This window comes from Lontra canadensis, unplaced genomic scaffold, assembly GCF_010015895.1.
Source record: "Lontra canadensis isolate GAN:19392208 unplaced genomic scaffold, GSC_riverotter_1.0 scaffold1, whole genome shotgun sequence".
NCBI classification, from domain to species: Eukaryota; Metazoa; Chordata; class Mammalia; order Carnivora; family Mustelidae; genus Lontra; species Lontra canadensis.
In genome coordinates this window covers 46,695,725-46,714,900 of record NW_022630995.1, presented here as the reverse complement: position 1 = coordinate 46,714,900, position 19,176 = coordinate 46,695,725, and the positions used below count along the sequence as shown (strand labels likewise).

The 19,176-nt window shown below is 42.1% G+C and overlaps 1 protein-coding gene across 4 annotated transcripts in view; it reads left to right on the top strand.

Moving 5' to 3' along the window:
- Positions 1–19,176, top strand: part of RBPJ (recombination signal binding protein for immunoglobulin kappa J region) — a 213,822-nt gene that overhangs the window by 102,707 nt on the left and 91,939 nt on the right. For 2 of the 4 annotated variants that reach the window (XM_032853779.1, XM_032853786.1), the window contains exon 1: positions 7,887–8,108. The exons of 1 other annotated variant lie outside the window; for it this stretch is intronic. In XM_032853779.1, the coding sequence (XP_032709670.1) occupies positions 8,089–8,108 (20 nt within the window). In that variant the 5' untranslated portion in view covers positions 7,887–8,088. One more of the 4 variants, XM_032853803.1, reaches the window with a different exon arrangement.

Below are 19,176 nucleotides of genomic sequence, written 5' to 3'. Positions count from 1 at the left end.
AGGAAGGAAGGAAGGAAGGAAGGAAGGAAGGAAGGAAGAAAATCAAATTCCCAGGGCCTAAGAATCCTGTGAAAATCAAACACAACTGGAAAAAAGAGTGAATATTTATTTTTGTTCCTCAAGTTCTCCTGAAGCCCACTCCATGACTCATTTTCAGTGTTCTCTTTCTTTTTTTTCCTCTTTATTTCTTTTAATTCTTATTTTCCTTCTAGAATTACACAGTCTGATGGAATCCTTGACATTCTTTCAATCCCCTGCACACTTTATTAACCTTGATTAACATGTAGTAGAAAACAGTGGGGAGACTGTTATTAAAGAAGGGGGGAATTCATGCTTATAAAGATGAATGAAAACCACAAGTTAAGAAATTTTTCTGGAGTAGGGTGCCGGGGAGGGGGCGGTACTGAACTAAGCGTCTTCCTCTGTATTAGGTCATGGTCCCAGGGTCCTGGGATTGAGCTCCACATCAGGCTCCCTGCTCAGCATGGAGTCTATAGTCAGTTTTTCCCTCCTTCTCTGATCATGCTCTCTTTCAAATAAACAAATAAGAAAAAAAGAAAAAAATTTCTCTGGGGTAAAAGTTCTTAATTTCTTTTTTTCTTATTTTTTATTTAATTTCAATTTAGTTAACACATACTGTATTATTAGTTTCAGGGGTAGAATTTAGAGATTCATCAGTTGCATATAATACCCAGTGTTCATAATATCAAGTGCCCTCTTTAATGCCCATCACCCAATTATGCCATCCCCTCACCGACCTTCCCTCCAGCAACCTTCAGTTTGTTTCCTATAGTTAAGAGTCTCTTATGGTTTGTCTTTCTCTCTCTGTTTTCATCTTCTTTTTCCTTCCCTTCCCCCATGTTCATCTGTCTTATTTCTTAAATTCCATATATGAATGAAATCATATGGTATTTTCTTTCTATGAAAAAGTTTCGATTTTTTAAAAAGATTTATTTATTTATTTCATACAGAAAGAGAGGGAGAGAGAGAGAGAGAACACAAGTGGGGAGAGTAGGAGAGAGGGAACACAATCCCAGGACCCTGGGATCATGACCTGAGCTGAAGACAGACACTTAACGAACTGAACCACCCAGGCACCCTATAAGTTCCTAATTTCTTTCTTTCTTTCATTTTTTTAAAAAAGATTTTATTTATTTATTTGACACAGAGAGAGAGAGACAGCAAGAGAGGGAACACAAGCAGGGGGAGTAGGGAGAAGCAGGCTTCCCAAGCAGGGAGCTTGATGTGGGGCTCCATCCCAGGACTCTAGGATTGTGACCTGAGCCAAAGGCAGACGCCCAACGACTGACCTACCCAGCAGCCCCAAGTTCCTAATTTCTAATATGAGTTGTCAGTCAGCCTTTCTTAGGCGTACAGCTACCTCATGATCCAATCACACCAAATCCTGATTTACAGCCCAAGAAGCTCTCATTGGCCAAATACAGCAGGTTTCCCAACCTTTTGGGATGTGCACCTCTTAACATTGAATAAAAATAATAGTGATCATGCTATTTCTGAGTGGGATAGGATAAAGAAATGGATTAATGCCAACCTGGATAAAATCATCACTATATTCAGCAACTTAAATACTGATTTTTGAAGTGTTAACAATTCTTGAAAACCATGTATAATACCTTTATTAGATGAATGCAGCTTACGGATTTATTAAATAAAAATAATAATGATAAAAACTAACACTACCACAGCAATTATGTGATAGGTATTCTGTGTGATTTAGATCTCAACACTTTGAATCCTCATGACATAATAAACATCTTGAATCCCCATGAAAACCCTGTGAATCAGGGGCTATTATCTCCATTTTGTAGGAGATGAAACTTGTGCATTAACAATAGACAGTAACTTGTCTGAGGTCTTAGAGTCAGAGCCCATGCATCATGGTGCCAGAGCCCATGTTTTTCATTATGAGGCTGCCCAGAAAAAATTCAATGTTTTACTGTGTCTCTTTAATAGAAGATGGGGTAACTTAATATTCGAATAAGAGCAATGTTGAAATGTATCACGGAAACGGTTTCAGCCAGGCCAGCAAAGCATGCTCCCTTCGTGAATGTGCTTATCTACTGCCACTAACTCCTTCACATGCCCACTGGACATACACTCAGGGGCTCTGAAATTCATTCCTTTTAGTATTTAGTATCTTGCTTATTGTTTAAAAATAAAAACAACTATATGCTGTTACTCCGTTTAAACTCTTGAAGAAAGATATGTGTAACCCCTATGACAAAGATTCTCCAAGTTTGGCTCATGGACAGTTTGCTTCAGAATCCCTGATCAGCCTGCTACAGCCTGCCAGAAATGCCTGTTCCCAGGCTTCAGCCCAGATTTACTCATTTAGAATCTTAGGGAGGGGGACTCGGGATTCTGATGCCAAGTTTTGAGGACCTTTCTCCAGATTCTTCTTGTGACCCCGCTTAGGATGCCTACCCCCTGCTTCTACATGCACCAACCCCCCACCTGGAGTTCCCCTGAGTACAAGATACTCTTACACACCTCAGAGCCTGAACATGTTGTTTCCTGTGCTTCTCATGCTTCTTCCTTCTCTGATGGTCCTCTCAAGCCCCCCTCTACTAAGAATCAGTTCAACAGTCTGCTCTGTAAGGTTTCCTAGCATCCATCAGTCAAGAGTTAGGTGCTCCTTCCACTGTACTGGAATGCCCTTAAACTCATAGATCTATCCTAGAATTACACTGCAACTGGTCTGTGACTGTTAGCCAGGGAGTCCCCTGAGGTTTCTGCATTATCTAGCTTCTTAAACCACTAAAGATCATGCCTGACATGAAGTGGTAGGGACTCTAAACTTGCTGTCTGGACTTGCTTATAAGTTCAGTGTTACCCAATGATTGGAATGAAGTACTACTGACAGTTCTGCAGTTAATTCTACTGAGATGGTAGGTCAAGTCCATCATTTCTGTTAGAAAATAATTTTCTAGCAAATAGGACCAAGGAAATAATTTCATTTGGTCAATGTTTTTCTTCTTGCACACTTAATCCTTTTCTTCCATTTTTCCCTTTTTAATGTTTTATATTTTTGAATAGGCAATACATGCACTAGGTATAAAATTCGAAGTATCCAAGATTGCTGATTCAGAGAGAAGTTACCTTCTCACTACACCCTCCCACCACTGAGTCCCTTACAGTTTCTAGTTTATGGTTTCTTCCAGAGCCGTTTTAGATACATAGAGGCAAATAAATATGCATTTGTCTGATGCTATTTTGTACCTTGCTTTTTAAACTTTGTAATCTTTCCACATAAGTACATAAAAAGCAGCCTCAGCTTATTAATGGATACATACTATTCAATCTTGAGAATATATCATTATTTTTAAATTAAATTTTTAATTTTAATGCCAGTATAGGGGCACCTGTGTGGCTCAGTTGTTAAGCCTCTGCCTTCGACTCAGGTCATGATCCCAGGGTCCCAGGATAGAGCTCCCCATCAGGATCCCTGCTCAGTGGGAAGCCTGCCTTTCCCTCTCCCACTCCCCCTGCGTGTGTTCCCTCTCTTGCTTTGTCTTTCTCTGTCAAATAAATAAATAAAATCTTTAAAAAAAATTCCAGTAAACATACAAGTTTATATTTGTTTCAGGTATGATTGTTTTTTTAAATAAGACACCTCTTGATTGACATGTAAGTTGTTACCAGTATTCTCTACCATCAGTGATGCTGCAATGTACAGGTAATTTTATACATGTGCTAGTCTATTTGTAGGAAAGATTTCTAGAAATGGAATTGTAGGATTAACAGGTAGTGACAAATTTTGGAAAAATGGTTTCATAAAGATTATGTCCATTTTCACTCCCAATAGAACATATGTGAATACATGTTTATTGGTATCTTGCCAATAATATTTCCTTTTTTAAAGATTTTATTTATTTATTTGAGAGAGAGAGAAAGCAGAAAGCAGGAGTGGGGAGGGAAGGAGAGAGAGAAGCAAACTCCCCTGCTGAGCAGGGAGCCTGATGCAGGACTTGACCCCAGGACCCTGGGGTCATGACCTGAACTAAAGGCAGATGCTTAAGGGGAGCCACCCAGGCACCCCTTGCCAATAGTATTTTATTTCCTGGTTCTAAAATGAATAAAGGAAACCCTTTAAGTAAGTGTAGATTCATCTAATGGTCTAACCCAGGAACAAGAATTTTTTTTTTGCAGAAAGTCAACACAGATGATTGCTCTATGGAATCTCTTCTCTCCAGGCAGGTTGGCACTGTGGCATTCATTGTGGGTCTAACCCCAGTGCTGTTTTAAACCCTAGAAGGCTTTGCCAGTCTCCAGAATCATTTCTCTCCTGCTATAGAGTGGAAGACATCCTGTTCATTCTACAGATACTTACTGAGCACCTACCATGCATGAGGCATTCTTTTAGTGGCTTAGGGTTAAACAATGAATAAAACAGACAAAAGTCCCTGTTGCCATTTAAGATTACATTATAATGGGAGGAGGCAGAAGGTAAGCACAATACACAGGTATGACACATGGTATGTTAATTTATAAATGCCTTGGGAAAAAGAGAGAAGGAGGGAATGGGGAGTATGAGGAGCCACTTTCGTGGAGGGTGGTTAGGTAAGGCCTCATTGAGGTGACATTTAAGCAAGTATCTGAAAGCAGTGAAAAAATGAGTAAGGTATCTGAAGGAAAGAACAAAATAAGCTGGTAGTATGTCTGGTATGTCCTAGAACAGCAAGTTAGACTGCTGTTTAGAGCTTAGTGAGCAAGTGGAAGAGGAAGAAGTGAGGTCAGGGAGGTCAGGGGATTTGAGTAGCAGGTCAGATGGTATAGGTCCTTACAGTGAAATAGGAAAACCATGGAAAGTTCTAGAGGGTTGTTCTGAATGCTCTACTGAGAAAAAACTGAGGGAGGGCAAGAATGGAAGAAGGGAAAACCAGTTAGGAGACTTTCTGTAAACGAGGTGAGAAAGGAGATGGGTCACCCTCGGCTGGTAGCCATGGAGGTGTGGAAATATTTGGACTATGGGTCTGTTTTGAAGGAACGGCTGGCACCATTTGGTTAGATTGGACATTGGAAGTGAGAAGAAAAGGAAGCAAGAATGACTCCAAGGTTCTTGGCTTAAAGAAGTAGAGGATGGAGTTGTCATTTACTGGATGGGGGAAGGAATGCAGGCAGATCATGTTTTAGGGTGAAGATGAGTTGCGATTTGGTTTGTGATTACCATGGCTTTCTGTGGCTGGGGTTCTCAGATGGCCAGGGTTCCAAGTTAAATTAATGGCCCGGACTAGACTATGACTGACATGTCTTCTTGGGATGAAGACTCTAAGGAATACTGCCCATGGGCATTGTCCTCCTGAGCTATCCCCTTCCAAAGCAGATTTGCAGTGAGCTATTGTTATTAAATGTCCTTACATCTTTTTTTCCTCTGTGAAATATTTAATCAAAGGGATAGGAAAATGCACACACACACACACATCAACACACATAACTAAAAACGTTGAAAACGACTCGAAAACCTGATTTCCTGTCCGCTTCATATCCAGTAGAACATGAGCTTCTATTAGAGGACTCACTGTCCTCCAAAAATCAAAATTCAATTCAATTCCACATTTGTGGGTCTGTGATATTACCAAGCCCCCAGCTCCTAGGAAATGCCAGGCTGGGCTGGTAAAGAAACCACACCAGGGCAATCTGAAATGTGCCTGATTGAAGACTGTAACCAGGAATTCACTGGACAAATAAATAATTCAAAAGAAGGATACACTTAAAACAGTTGTAGCTTAAAGTATCTGATGAAACAATACCTAAAATGGAATGAATATTTCAGCAAACACATGGAAAGTGAAGGGAAAAAAGCCAGTATTTTAACTCTTATTAGCGGCAGGAAAGGAAAACAAAACACAAGAACAGAAACTCATATATAGGAATTATTTCAAAAGGCTAGGAAGAGATTAGGGGAAATAAATTTTTAAACTGTGCCCTTGAAGGGGGGGCGGAATCTATACGTGGTTACAATGCATGAGCGCAGAGAGCTGTATTTTTTATCTATTCCACTCGCGACGCCAGCGGGTAGATCAGAAAGAAAACCAAATGCTAGAAGAGAGAGAGTAGCTAAGGAAATCCGAACTTGTTTCAAACCAAGTTAAAGTGGTGGCCAGACTAGGTGACTCAGAGGCATGACTCAAACCCGACACTGGGGGCCGTCAGCTCCCGGAGGCCGGGGGCGCGGCGTCAAACACATTTTAGGAAAGTACCAGGCTCGAGGAAGGCGACAGGAAACCTCCCCAGGGGCTCGGCCTGGGGCTCCTCCTGCCCTACAGTCTGACCTCTTACCATCTGCACCAAGAGGAGTTTCTCATCTCCTGGCTTCCCCTTCTTTTTTTTACAGCCCGCCCATCCCGCCACCCATTTTTCTCCCACAAAGTGTCACGCGGCGTGTGTGTGCAAGACGTCTTGCCCCCTTCCAGTGGCCCTCCGCCTAGAGCTCTCCGCCACGCGCCCACCCGCCCCGCCTCCGCGGCTAGTCCCTCCCTTCCCACCCCGCCTGCCGCCCGCCGCCCGCCCCCAGCCGCCCGGGCACGCGCGGCACGAACAGCTCCGAGAGCTGCACTAGACAAACACCTGTCCCGCCTGGGCTCCGCGAGATTTGGGGGCGAAAGCATAGGGAACAGTGGGCGCGTTCTCGCGATGTTTAGGAAATTTCCCACGGCCCGTGTTGTGTCTGAGTTGAGTAGTGGAAGGCGGTGGGAAGGAGGTGTAGCGTGAGACTGACTGGGCTGCCCGCATTGTGCACATGCGCAGTGTCGCTCGCGTGTGCCGCGCCAATCCTGCGGCGCCTTCAGCAGGTCTCCGGCAGATAATTCCAGTTCTCCGGGTTTTGGGGCTCCCTACTGGAGGCAGTGCTCGATCTGGGAATCTCTAGGAATTGAAAGGGCAAGACTAGCTGGGGTGGCAAGGGTGGAGAAAGGGATGTGGCAGGTAGGAAGGAGGGGTCAGGATTCGGGCCCTTCTCCTTTCTATTAAATGCCCAGACGGACCAAGTTGGCTCCGGGGTTTCCAGGCTTAGGTTGCCTGAAGTGCGTTTCCGGCGGCGACCAGCGTCCTCGACTGTGTCAGGCCCACGGAAGGACCCGGGCAGTGTCTGTCCCCATTCCACCTGCGTTCACACACGGCTGGGGACGGCGGTGAGGTGCTAAGGAGGCTCACACAGCAGGCAGCTCTCTGCCCCAGGGGCACCCGTGGTTTGAGTGCGGGTGCGGGCCCAATTCCAATGCAGATTTCACCTCTAGAGAAAACTACGCGGCGCTCTGGCAATGCATATACGAAGTGGACATTATGGGTGTCTTTGCCAGAGGCCTTGGCTTGACCTCATTTCACACTCAAGGAGAAGAAATCTAAGTCCACAGAGCTCAACTGCAAAAGTTTTCCATTTACAGAGCTCTGACAGGTCAGCCCACGCTGTCATCTTGTCTGTGCGCAAGCATGAGGGTTCGAATAGAGCGAAGACAGTTCTAGGTTTGTCAGTCGCCAACTCCAGGCATCTCTGTAGCTCTGGCATCTAAAGCCGACATTAGCATAAGGGAGGTGTCCAATGAACGTCTGAATGAATGAAGAGGGCTGGGAACCAGAGTGAGCGGGAAGCCACTTGGAAAACACCCATTTGAGGAGGTGTTTCATCTAGGCCTGTGAAACGCGGCAGATTTTCCCAGGACCCCTCCTCCCTTCCCCTCGGCCCCGCCTCCTGACCCCTCCATTCCCCGTCCCCGTTGTAATCCCCTCCGGTTTTCCTCAGTCTCCACGTACATCCCTCAGGGCGCGTCCCAAAACCCGGATAACCGGAGCACTCCCCATGGACCACACTGAGGGCTCGCCCGCGGAGGAGCCGCCTGCGCATGCTCCATCGCTTGGGTAGGTTTCCAGGGAAGGCAGCGAGCAGGATCCCTTACTCCGCGGGCGGCGCGAGGCGTCTGGCTCTTCGCGGCGGCTGCGAGGGGAAAAGAAGCGCGGGGGCCGGGTGGAATCGAGGAGTGAGGAAAAAGGGAAGGGGCGGGGGAGAGGGACCAGGGAAGGCGTCAAGGGGAATCTCGCGAGGGTTGGAGTTTTGGCGAGAGTTTGTGGAAGATGGCGCCTGTTGTGACAGGGTAAGTCTGGGGGAATCGGAGCGCTGGGAATCGGGAAAGTTGCGGGCGTCTCGCAGCCCGCGGCGGGCGGCGTGTTCGGGGCAGCGGCGCGCTTGGCGTCCGGGGCCGCGGGGGCGGCGTCGCGTGCGTCGAGCGCGGCGGCGGCGTGTGGCCGTGCGCTGCTCGCTCTGCGCCGCCGTGGCTCGGGCTCCGGCGCGTGAGGGCGGGCGGCGGCGGCAGCGACGCCGGCGGGTGCGGGCGTGAGTGCGGCCGGGCGCGCGGGGCCCGCGGGCGCCGTGCGGGTCGCGCGCTTCTTGCACCTACGCCCGCCTCTAGCGTCTCCGTCAGCGGGCCCGTATTCCGGCCCCGCGCAGCTTTGTTCCTCCGGGCGGTCGTCGCCTCCTCGCCGGGCCGGTGTCCCCGGCCCCGGGCGCTTTGTCTTCCCCGCTGCCCCCCGCGACTCTCTACCCCCGGCCCTTTGTTTCACCGCCTTGGGCGCTTTGTCCGACCCGGCGCGCCCCGCATCGCTTTTCCATCTCCTCCCCTAAGCTGTCCTTCCTCCCGTGCCCCTTTGTTGTGCCCTTCGCTATTCGGTAGCTCAGTGACCTGCCACAGCCCAGGCACCAGATTTCTGTCTTTTAATTTTTCTTCCATTATTTTTCTCACGTGTTTTCCTCTCACCTTTCGATTTGGTACTTGATCACTCCCGGAGTCTTTGTCTCCCCCATTCAGTGGCTTTTTCACTTGGCACCCCCTTCCCCTCCCATCATCGGTTGATTTATCCACTACCCACGGAGTATGTCGGCTGAACTGTCTCAGCCTCAGGGACTCCATCTGGTGCTTCTGCGCGCAGACAGACCCTACGGTTTGTTGTTGTTTTTTGTGGGTCTTAAAGAGGCGTGGAGATAGTTTCCTCCTCGGCGTTCCGCACCCTTTTCTCTCGGGATTATGTGTACACACGCACACACACCTTTCTCTCGGGATTACAATGTCTCTAGTTTTCTTCGCGATCTCTTTGGGCGCATGGTTGTTTTGCTTGGAAACAGTAGCCCTGGAAAAAGATCTAGTCTTTTGGTTATTGCTCTTCCACCCCCGCCCCCTTTGCCCTTAGGCCGTTTCTGATGGCCTAGGCCAAGGGCAGCTGTCGTAGATTTGCTTCTGGGTTACCTGAGGGTGTAGTAGGAAGGTTAAAAGAGGTGCGAGGTTTGTTTTTGTTTTTGTTTTGTGTTGGTGTGTGAGACTAGTTTCACATATCCACGTTAGCTATTCATTAGGTACGTGAATAGTAGTAGCGTCAAGTTTGATGTTAAAAACTTCTGAATATTCGTGCGGAAAATTTCAGCATTTTCTAGACTATAGGTCTAAAGTTAGTTATTTTACCATTAACTTTTGCTCCCTAAGGAAAAGGGAGGCATCCTTTTTCGGAGTTTGATATAAATGTTTTACTTTTTCTTCATCATTAGCTTATAATTATCTGCTTTTGCTGTGTAGAACGTGACAACCCTTCTGTCCCGTCTTTGGAGTTGAAATGAGGAACACGCTTAAGAGTGCAGTTTCTGGTTGATAAATACTGCTTCTAGAATCTTTGTGGAATGCATTAATCAAATGCAATTAAAAGACATTTAAGTAGTAGTCTTAAGTAAGGTGAAGTCACTTCTAATGTTAAAGGAGCTTTAAATTGTTCACAGTGCTTATTGTTATGGTAATGTAAAAACTGGGAGTTGTGTGCGTGGGGGAAGGGTGGTGTGGTGTATTTAAATAGCCTGAATATTCTGGTGCTGGGGGTTAAGAAGTATTCAATTTACCAGGATTACTGGATTGAATATATTGTTCAAAAATTGCCCCCCCCTTACTAGTAGATCACTCATTTTAGAAGTTGTGTTAACAAAATCATTTGGAGTGTCATTTCCTTTATAAACTAAAGTCCCACATAAAGTGCTCCTAGTAGAGGATGTACAAGATTTAGTGTGAGGAATGTTGTTAAACATTTTTTTTTTTTTTGAAGGCTGCGATTAGAATTAGTAGTTTAAATTTTATTTAATGGAAAATCTTGTTTCCTAATTGATACGTGAGGGTTTTGTGAAAATTTGCAGTCTGGGTTCCATGAGTGGATTTTACCTGTAATCATTTGTCTCCTGTACTTTTTCTTTGTGCATAATCATTCTTTTGAAGGTAAAATCTTGACTACACTTCTGACTCTGAACAAAAATGTAAATATAGTGTAATGGAAGGTATTTTGTTCCGACTTGTACATATAGGAATGATCACACAAAAATCATAAAAGCAACTTTTACAAACTGAGTTGTGTGGGTTTTTTTGTTTCTAAATTGAAGTAAGACCTTTATTTTGTGATCATATGAAACAACGCTTTTACTAAATTATATCAAACAGCAGCATATTTAGAACATACCGGGTCAGTTGTGGTTGGGACACTTTCGTTCTGATTAGTGACTATTAAAGCTTTAAATTTATTGTCCAGGTATATTGCAAATGGGTCTGCATGGTGTTCTCAGGAAAAAAAGATAAGATGCTTACTTGTAGTATTTTCAGATCTGTTCTAATACATGCTTCTATGTATTAGATTATTTAAATTAGGTTATTAAAAAGTTACCTCTTGTCCGATAACAACAGATTTCTATCCTTAAAAGGGTAAGATAAAAAATGGTTTGGGAGAAAGCCACTCTTGCCAGCTGTACATTAAATAATCTTTGGCACTCTGGATGGATAAGGTATTAGGGAAAAAGTGGTGCGTTTGAAAGTTTTTACTAATCTTAATTCTAGGATTGGGTCATTTTAAAAAATAAAGTTTAAAAACCTATGATGTGGCTTTAAAACATTTTTTTGCTTCCTCCTAATACTAAATTTCATGTTATTTCAACTAGGGGCAGTATTTTCTCATGGATTGACTAAAAGTTGTTATTCTTGGCATCTGGCTTTATGATTATTTCCAAGTTACTCTACTTCCCCTGGGCCAATTTCCTAACTATGTAGTAAAATGGGAATTGTAATAACTTGCCACATCTGCACAGGATTGCTGTGCCTCAGGATTTGCAGAGAGCATCCTTGGATGAAAGGTGTGGTTAAAGTCTAGGAATTGTTACTGAAATAAGCTGATGTGAAGTAGGTCATATTTTATAGGAAGTCAAGTAGGAGGTTATAAACGAAGTTCTTGGCAAGTTACAGTGGTGATAGTGGGATGAAAAAAATAAAAATATGTATTATAGTTTGGGTAATAAAACCAGTATTTTTTCCCCTATAAGTTTAGAGGGAGAGGGATTAGTAAAACAAATTACAGGGTGGTGTATTTGTTGTATAAGAAATTGAAAATCTGTCAGACTCATATGTAATAACACATTGTAAAATTATGGGATGCTTTCCCTCTATTGATCTGTTTTCTGCATATGGTGGTTTTTTTTTTTTTTTAAGATTTTATTTATTTATTTGACAGAGAGAGATCCCAAGTAGGCAGAGAGGCAGGCAGAGAGAGAGAGGAAGGGAAGCAGGCTCCCTGCTGAGCAGAGAGCCCAATGTGGGGCTCAATCCCAGGACCCTGAGATCATGACCTGAGCCGAAGGCAGAGGCTTTAACCCACTGAGTCACCCAGGTGCCCAGTGATTTTTTTTAAGTTTTTATTTTATGCATATGGGTAGTATGTTTTTTAAAAATGGTGGCACAAAATGTTTTCATTAGCCTCTAGGCCAGATCTGTAAATAGTAATGACTATTTCAGTATCCCTTATAGTTTTTAATGCTTTGTTACTTGCTCTAAAGAATATTTTCTAACAGCCAAGGCCATGATTTCAGGGTTGGCCCTTGATCTAGGAAAGTGTTTTACATTTAGGAGATGCTCCTAAGATACTCACTTAACAAACAAAACCTGTTGCTTCTGTTCTTGGTAGATGGTACAACATCCCAACTAAGTTTCCCAAGCGAAGTTTCTGGATTCCTCTCTTACACTAACGCTTCACATTTAGACACTAAGAACTGAAAATTTTCCCTCCTGAAAATCTCTTGTATCAGTGTCATTCATCCCTACTGCTACAATTCATGTTCTCATCATTTCTCATATGAATTAGTATAAACATTGGTAGCTTCCTTTTTCTGTTTGTAGACTCACCTCCTTTATCCAGATTCCACAGTCTAAAGAGCATATCTGATCACTTTACTTCTTAGTTTAAAAACCTTTCAATGGCTCCCCCTAGCAGCCTTCATTAAAGAGGCAGTGGAGTAGAGAGTATGAGCTCATATTTAGCATTTAATCCGGACTGGGTTCCAATTCTGTCCCTGCCATTTAAAACCTCTTAACACTGACAAGTGATCTGACTTCTCTTTGCTTTTTTCCATCAGTTGCAAGATAATTACTCTTAGCTCAGTGGGTTTTGGTGAGGATTGACTGTGAGAAAACATTTAATAGGATACCTGAAGACATAGCAGGTGCTCAAATAATGTTAGCTAGTTAGGCATATATGGTTCTCTTTAACTATTTCATTTACTTTTTCTCTAGCTGAACTGTATGCCTTTCTTTCCTCTAATATTCAGTGCTCTGGCTATATTTAAGAATCTGTAGTTCCCTGGGTGGGTTTAGCAGTTTAATGCCTTCCAGTACATAAAAAGTGCTGGTATTAGTGGGTTATTAATTCAAGACTTAGGTCTGGGGATATTCTGACGGGATCTACCAGCCTGGATTCAGTACCCCTGTAGTGTGTTCTTAAAGGACTTAGGAAAATTCTCTTGGAAGTGTCATACTGAGTTGTTATTGTCTGTCACGTTCAGAGGCTGTTCGTTAGTTTCCTGGTGGCAGATACCTTTTTTTTTAAAATGATCATTTATATGTTCTTATACTCAAAAGAGTGTCCAATACATGATAGGGACTCAGTAAAAAGTTTTTTTGAACAAATGACTCAAGAATACTTCGAAACCTTGGTGCAACCTGGTGCCTGTAGTCAGAATTTGATGTGCATAGGGGATGTATTGATTCTCCAGGAAATTTAATTGCTGAGGTACCCAAAAGAATTGATATTTTCAGCTACAGGCATTCTCATAGCCTCTGAGAACATAATAGTGCAGTCTTAGCCAGGAGTTCCTTTGGATTTTACTATATTGTTTGTACAAAACTGATAAGCTTAAATTTCACATTTTGTTTTTTTGTATAGTTGACCAGTATTTCTAAAAGGGTTTCATTATTTTTACATGTTTTAAGTTATTCTTAGATGCATTAAAACTTAAGACTTTGTGGACTGCTTCTTTTGGGGAGGGGGTGCATGCCATAGAACCAGATAATAACCTGATAATCATGATAATCTTCAGGAGGCCTCAGGAATTGTGGACAGGTTACAGTTTCTCCAAGCTTGAGTTTCTGCCTCTATAGAATAGGGAATGATAATTTTGTTGTATTTATCTGACAGGCATGTGAGTATCAAATAAAGTAAAATATGTTAAGTTATAAAGGTCAAATAAAACATATATTTAAGTGATTTGTAAATACTAAAGAACTGTATACAAATATTTTCATTGTAACAAATGGTTTCTCCTGCTAACCTTTCACAGGCAGGGTTCAGGTTGGACTTTTTATTTTGTGGTTTGTGGGTCATGTTTTAGGAAGGCAGCAGTGTATTTAGTGCAGAGGACCGCAGCCCTTGAAATATGTGCCTTGGCATGTTGAGCAGACATATTTGGTAAATTACTGTTCAACCATGGATGTTGTCATTGAGTCACCCCCAACTTTTGGGGTCTACTTGTTACTGCTGTCTTCTCTGCTTAGACAACTGTAATAATGTAGGAATGTTGAATGCCTGACTGCTAACCATCCTTCATACACCCTGCCCACAGTTCTGGATGCTCCTTCGGCCTAGCACAACATCATGGTGTCACTTACGCCTCATTCGGCCTACTTCTGCTTCAGGGAATGAAATGATATCCTAGTAGTATGAAAAGGATAATGTGTTTCCTGAACATACTTCTGAGGAAAAGCCAGTGTTAGAGGCACTCTGACTTGGGTTGTATAATTGATAGTAATTACCTGTCTGCATAAATATTTGTGTAGGTTTCAGATTGGTCATGTTCATGGCAGTCTTAGAAATATTTGCACTATTTTAAGTTTACAAAAACAGTACAGAAACCACTGCTACTGAGGTATCCTGAGTTACAAAAACCTTGGGATGAAAATGCTGCACCTGTTGGATGTGAGCTGAAATATACTAGATAATCAAGTTGACTATTTTTAACTCTCCTCCCACACTTCCTTTTCTATATTCAGTAGTTTTAACTTGGCCTGAGAGCTAATGTTTTTTCTGCACATTGTTAATTAGATGATAGAATTATAAAAAGTTTATATAACCAGGAAAAATGTTTATCACTTTATGAAACTCTGTTATTTTTTATTAGTGTGGTAAAGATTGTGTTCTATAACTGCAGTATTAGTTGCCTTATAAAGAACAGAACCAATGTTGTAGGGTTTTTTCTTTTTTATTATGAAAAATCTATTTTGAAACTAGTTTTTCTCCAGACAGAATATACTAGCTTTTGGCTGGTTTGCATAATTGGAAGAAGGGTATTTGCTCCCTTATTGGAAAACTGCAGACCCACTAAGATCTTGCCTTATTTTGCTAACATACCTTTTATTATTATTATTATTATTATTTCAAAGATTTTATTTATTTGACAGAGAGAGAGCGCGGGCACACCGGCAGGAGGAGCAGCAGGCAGAGGGAAAAAGGGAGAAGCAGGCTCCCTGCAGAGCAGGGGGAACCCGATGTGGAACTCGATCCCAGGACCCCAGGATCATGACCTGAGCCAAAGGTGGTCTTTCAACCGACTGAGCCACCCAGGCACCCTAACATACCATTTTTAAAAAAATAATTGTTTGAGCGAGAGAGAGTGCATGCATCAGGGGGAGGGGCAGAGGGACCCAGAGAGGGTTAGAGTCTCCAGCAGATTTCCCGATCAGCAGGAAACCAGCCACATGGGGCTGGATCTCATGACCCCAAGATCATGATCTGAGCAGAAACCAAGAGTAGGATTCTCAACCGACTGAGCCACCCAGGCACCCCATTTTTTGTTATTGTTTTTGTTTTGTTTTGTTTTTAATAGACTTTATTTTTTGGAGCAGTTTTAGGTTCACAGCAATATCCAGGGGAAGGTACAGAGATTCCCCATGTTCTTCCTGCCCCTGTAAAGACATAGCCTCCTTCATTATCAACGTCTCAGCAGAGTGGCCGATTTGTCATAATTGATAAACTTGCACATTATTATCTGAGTCACAGTCTACATTAGACTTTGTCCTTTGGGTTTGGACAAATGTGAATGTATCCACCAGTGTAGTATCTTACAGAGTAGTTTCGTTGCCCTAAAAATCCTGTGTTCTGCCCACTCATCCCCTTCCCACCCCTAACCCCTGCAACCACTGAGCTTTGTATTGTCTCTTCATTCCTAACATGCGTTTTCCAATCATTTAATTTTTGGTTTGGTTTGAGTATGAGAAAATTTTTCATTCAGAAAATTATATAGTTCTGTACAGAGCTCCTGATACCTAACACCCAACTGGAGGAAGCAGAAACATTGAGGTTCCCAATCATGAAGGGAGGGGTTAAGGGAAATGCCTATAACTGTGCTTTAGTATAACTGCTTAAATATGTTTTAAATAAACAATTGCTGAACACATAATAGGTGTGACTGCTATGTTAGCAGTTTTATAAAGGTGGCCAAGAAGTTGTCTGGTAAAGCTCATGATTTAGTGGAAAGTGCTTAGATATAACAAAGATTCTAAGTGCTGTAACATGTATAATGTTGGTGGTGGGAACACAGGTGTGAATGATTATTTTAATTGGAGGAGAGTTCTTAGAAAAGGTGAGAGCCTATAGGGGTGTTAGGAAATAAAACTGGAAAAGCGTTTGGGCCTTCTTGGAGGACCTTGAGTGCAAAGTTAAGGGCTTGGATGTCAGTCAGGGTTTGGGGTAAGAGGGCATTCATTGAACATTGTCAGAGGTGAGGTGGGGTGTAATCAGTGTCATATAGATTGGGGTGGATGGAGACCATAGGAGAAATGTACCCAAGATCTGATCTTCATAGTAGCAGGCCTAGGAATGGAAAGAACAGAACAGCTTTTTGAGACAGGATGGTATTGGGAGCTTTGGAATCAGTACTCTGTAGACAATCTGTGGCTACAAGCATTTCACTTAATCTGGTTTGCCCTTGTCTGAAAAATTGGAGAAAACAATACTTCGTGGTATTGGTGTGAAGGTTATATGAGATATGAGATTGTAATATGCCTAGCTCCGTTCTAGGAGTAGTAGTTGCTCAATAAACAGGTTCTTCTCTTCTCCTTATCTGGAGTAGAATTTAAAAGATAAGATGGGGGAGCAGGGAAAGGTGGAAGGAAGGCAAGGTGGGGGAAAACCAAATAATAAAGCTGGGTGAAGTGATTAGAAATGGGAAAGTCTGAGTGAGGTGAGCAGGTACAAGAAAACATACGTAACAGTGTTTTGTTTCTTTTAGCTTTTGAACAATGCTGAATATTTAATTTGCATATTTCTGTAACATTTTTACATACTTTTGTAACATTTAACATCTTTCTTCAGTTATATAAATATATCTGTATTGGGTGTTTCTCCCCTTCTAAATCTGATTTGTCAGCCACCTCTGTAAGGACAGGATCAGTATTTTACTTACCTTGCATAATTATGTCACAATTGTTAGCCGAAAACGTTACTTGCTAGATGAATAGGACTTGAATGGATTTAATATATAAACTGGCCACTAGGTGGCACTTACTCTGAGTGATAAATCTGACGTTCAGCCTAGTTTTTCTAGGAACCCATGGAGAAACTGACCGCCTGGATTATGGTTAGCTTTCAGCCATTCCTGGGCCATACTTTTTGAAGTGGAATATGAAACATACATTAAATAGAAAACTCAAAGTATTGAAAAATAGAAAAGCATAATGCCATAACATGTCCTGTAGAAAGAAGCTGAAAGGAAGCTCAGTGAAATTGCGCAAGTGACCAAATTCTCCATCTCCAAACGTATAGACAGTGAAGCCTTGGTGGTTAGATTTTAGGCGATGATTTTTATGGTTAAAGGAGAAGACTGTAGGAAGTTGTTTCTTACTGGATTTACTGAAAGATGATGATGAAGTTTGTAGAGATACTAGACTGTGATTCTGTGTTATTTATGTTTTAGTATATTGTATTCTCCCTATAACATACCATAGTATGTAATTATATCCAGTGTGACAAATGTTAGAGATTGTTAACTCCATTAGATTCAAGAAACTTCAGAGCTGGAAAAGACCTCACTAATCATGTGTTCTAAAGTAACTAATTTTTTTTTTTCTTTTAAGATGTTATTTGTTTATTTGACACAGAGAGGGAGAGAGAGTGAGTGAGCATGCAAGCAGGGGGAGAGGCAGAGGGAGAGGAAGAAGCTCGATCCTAGGACCCTGGGATCATGACATGAGCTGAAGGCAGGCTTAACGGACTGAGCCACCCAGACACCCCTTAAGTAACTACTTATTTAAACGAAGGCACAGATAGACTGAGTAATTTCCAGTTGGCTAATGGCTGAGACCATTCAGTAATTGAGCTGAGTCTAGTTCTGGTTTGTTTTTTAGGGAGAGACTTGTGCTCGTCTTTTTTCTATATACCACTCCGCTGCTTTTTTAATGTTATATGCTCTTTGCTTTGTCTTTGTTTTTCCTCCGAGTGTGGACTTAACACCAAGAATACAAATCTCTCAGTCCCAAGCTTGGTTTGAGGGCTGCTGCCAGTGTTAGTTAATAAACCATCAGCTCTGAGCTTGCCTTTTCTTTCCTCCTTGGCTGTTTTCCTGTTCTTGATGCTGCTTATGTTCTCTATTTTATAGTTTTGACTGACCAGTGTTCTGTTTTAGAACACATTTATTCTCAGTGCCCACTTGTCACCCACTCTCTTTAGTTGTCGCTACTCTAGAACTGTGTGGGTTATGGCTTACCTGGCTCACCCCAGTGTCTGCCTCTTGCCTCCCTAGCATCTTAGTTCTGCCACTTGCACTAAATTGCAGCTTTTTGTTTCCAGAGCCTCTGGTAGAGAAAATGGATGGACAGCAAAAGAGATTTAGATTAAAGACCGTCATATAAGGAAGGAGGCTATAACTTGAAATTTTACACTGGAAGATGTACCCATTTATGAACCTGGTGATTTTTATACAGGGGTTTTTCTAACGTATATGTCAGGACAGTATTATTCCCTGACTGTGAAATTCATTAAATGTGTTGTATCTATCATCTGTGTTTAACCAAACGTCAGGGAAGTGAATTAACTCCATTTCAGCCTTCCAAAGATAGTAGTGATAGTTTTAGTAATTTACTTACAGCTTATAATGAGTGTTGTCATTTGATTAAATGGATAGTACTGAATTAGTGGGAGTTGCCACTTAACTATTGTGATGTTAAAAAATCAAACTTGGTAGCTGTAGCTTTCGAAGATTATTTCCCAATTATTGGTAAACAAGCCATTTTTTATCCTGGCCTACTCCACGATATAGGGGAAATCTTTTATGTATAGGATTTAGGAACATACCGTTTACTTAAACCTGGTTTCCGAGGATGTAACTCCTGAAAGTTGTTAGTTGGTAAATTAAATATCTTAAATTGTATTAGAATTTAAATTAACATGGTAGCTTAGATGTGCAGTTGATTTATTTTTTCATCTCATTTTTAGCTTGTTTTTCTAATTCAGGCAAGTGATTGTTGATGTGGGACTTTTTCTTAAGGGTTAATTAATGTCATCCGTAAATACTTGGATTATTTTTTCTGTTGGAAAAATGTATACAGGAAATTCAAAAGTTATTTGAATATATTATGAAAAGTCAGCTGCTGTAGTCTTCCACCAGGAAATTAACTACTGTGAACAATTGGGAGTATAGTCTTCAACTTTTCTTTCTTTTTTTTTTTTTTAGTGGAAATGCTGACATTCTATTAAATGTCAGTAGTTTAGTAAACATATAAAGGGGTTTTAGGGAATTGACATTTTGTTGAGTATCTACTGAGTCCTCAACTACATTGAGGGAGATAGTATCTCCATTTTATAGTTAAGAAGTCTGAGGGTCTGGTATTT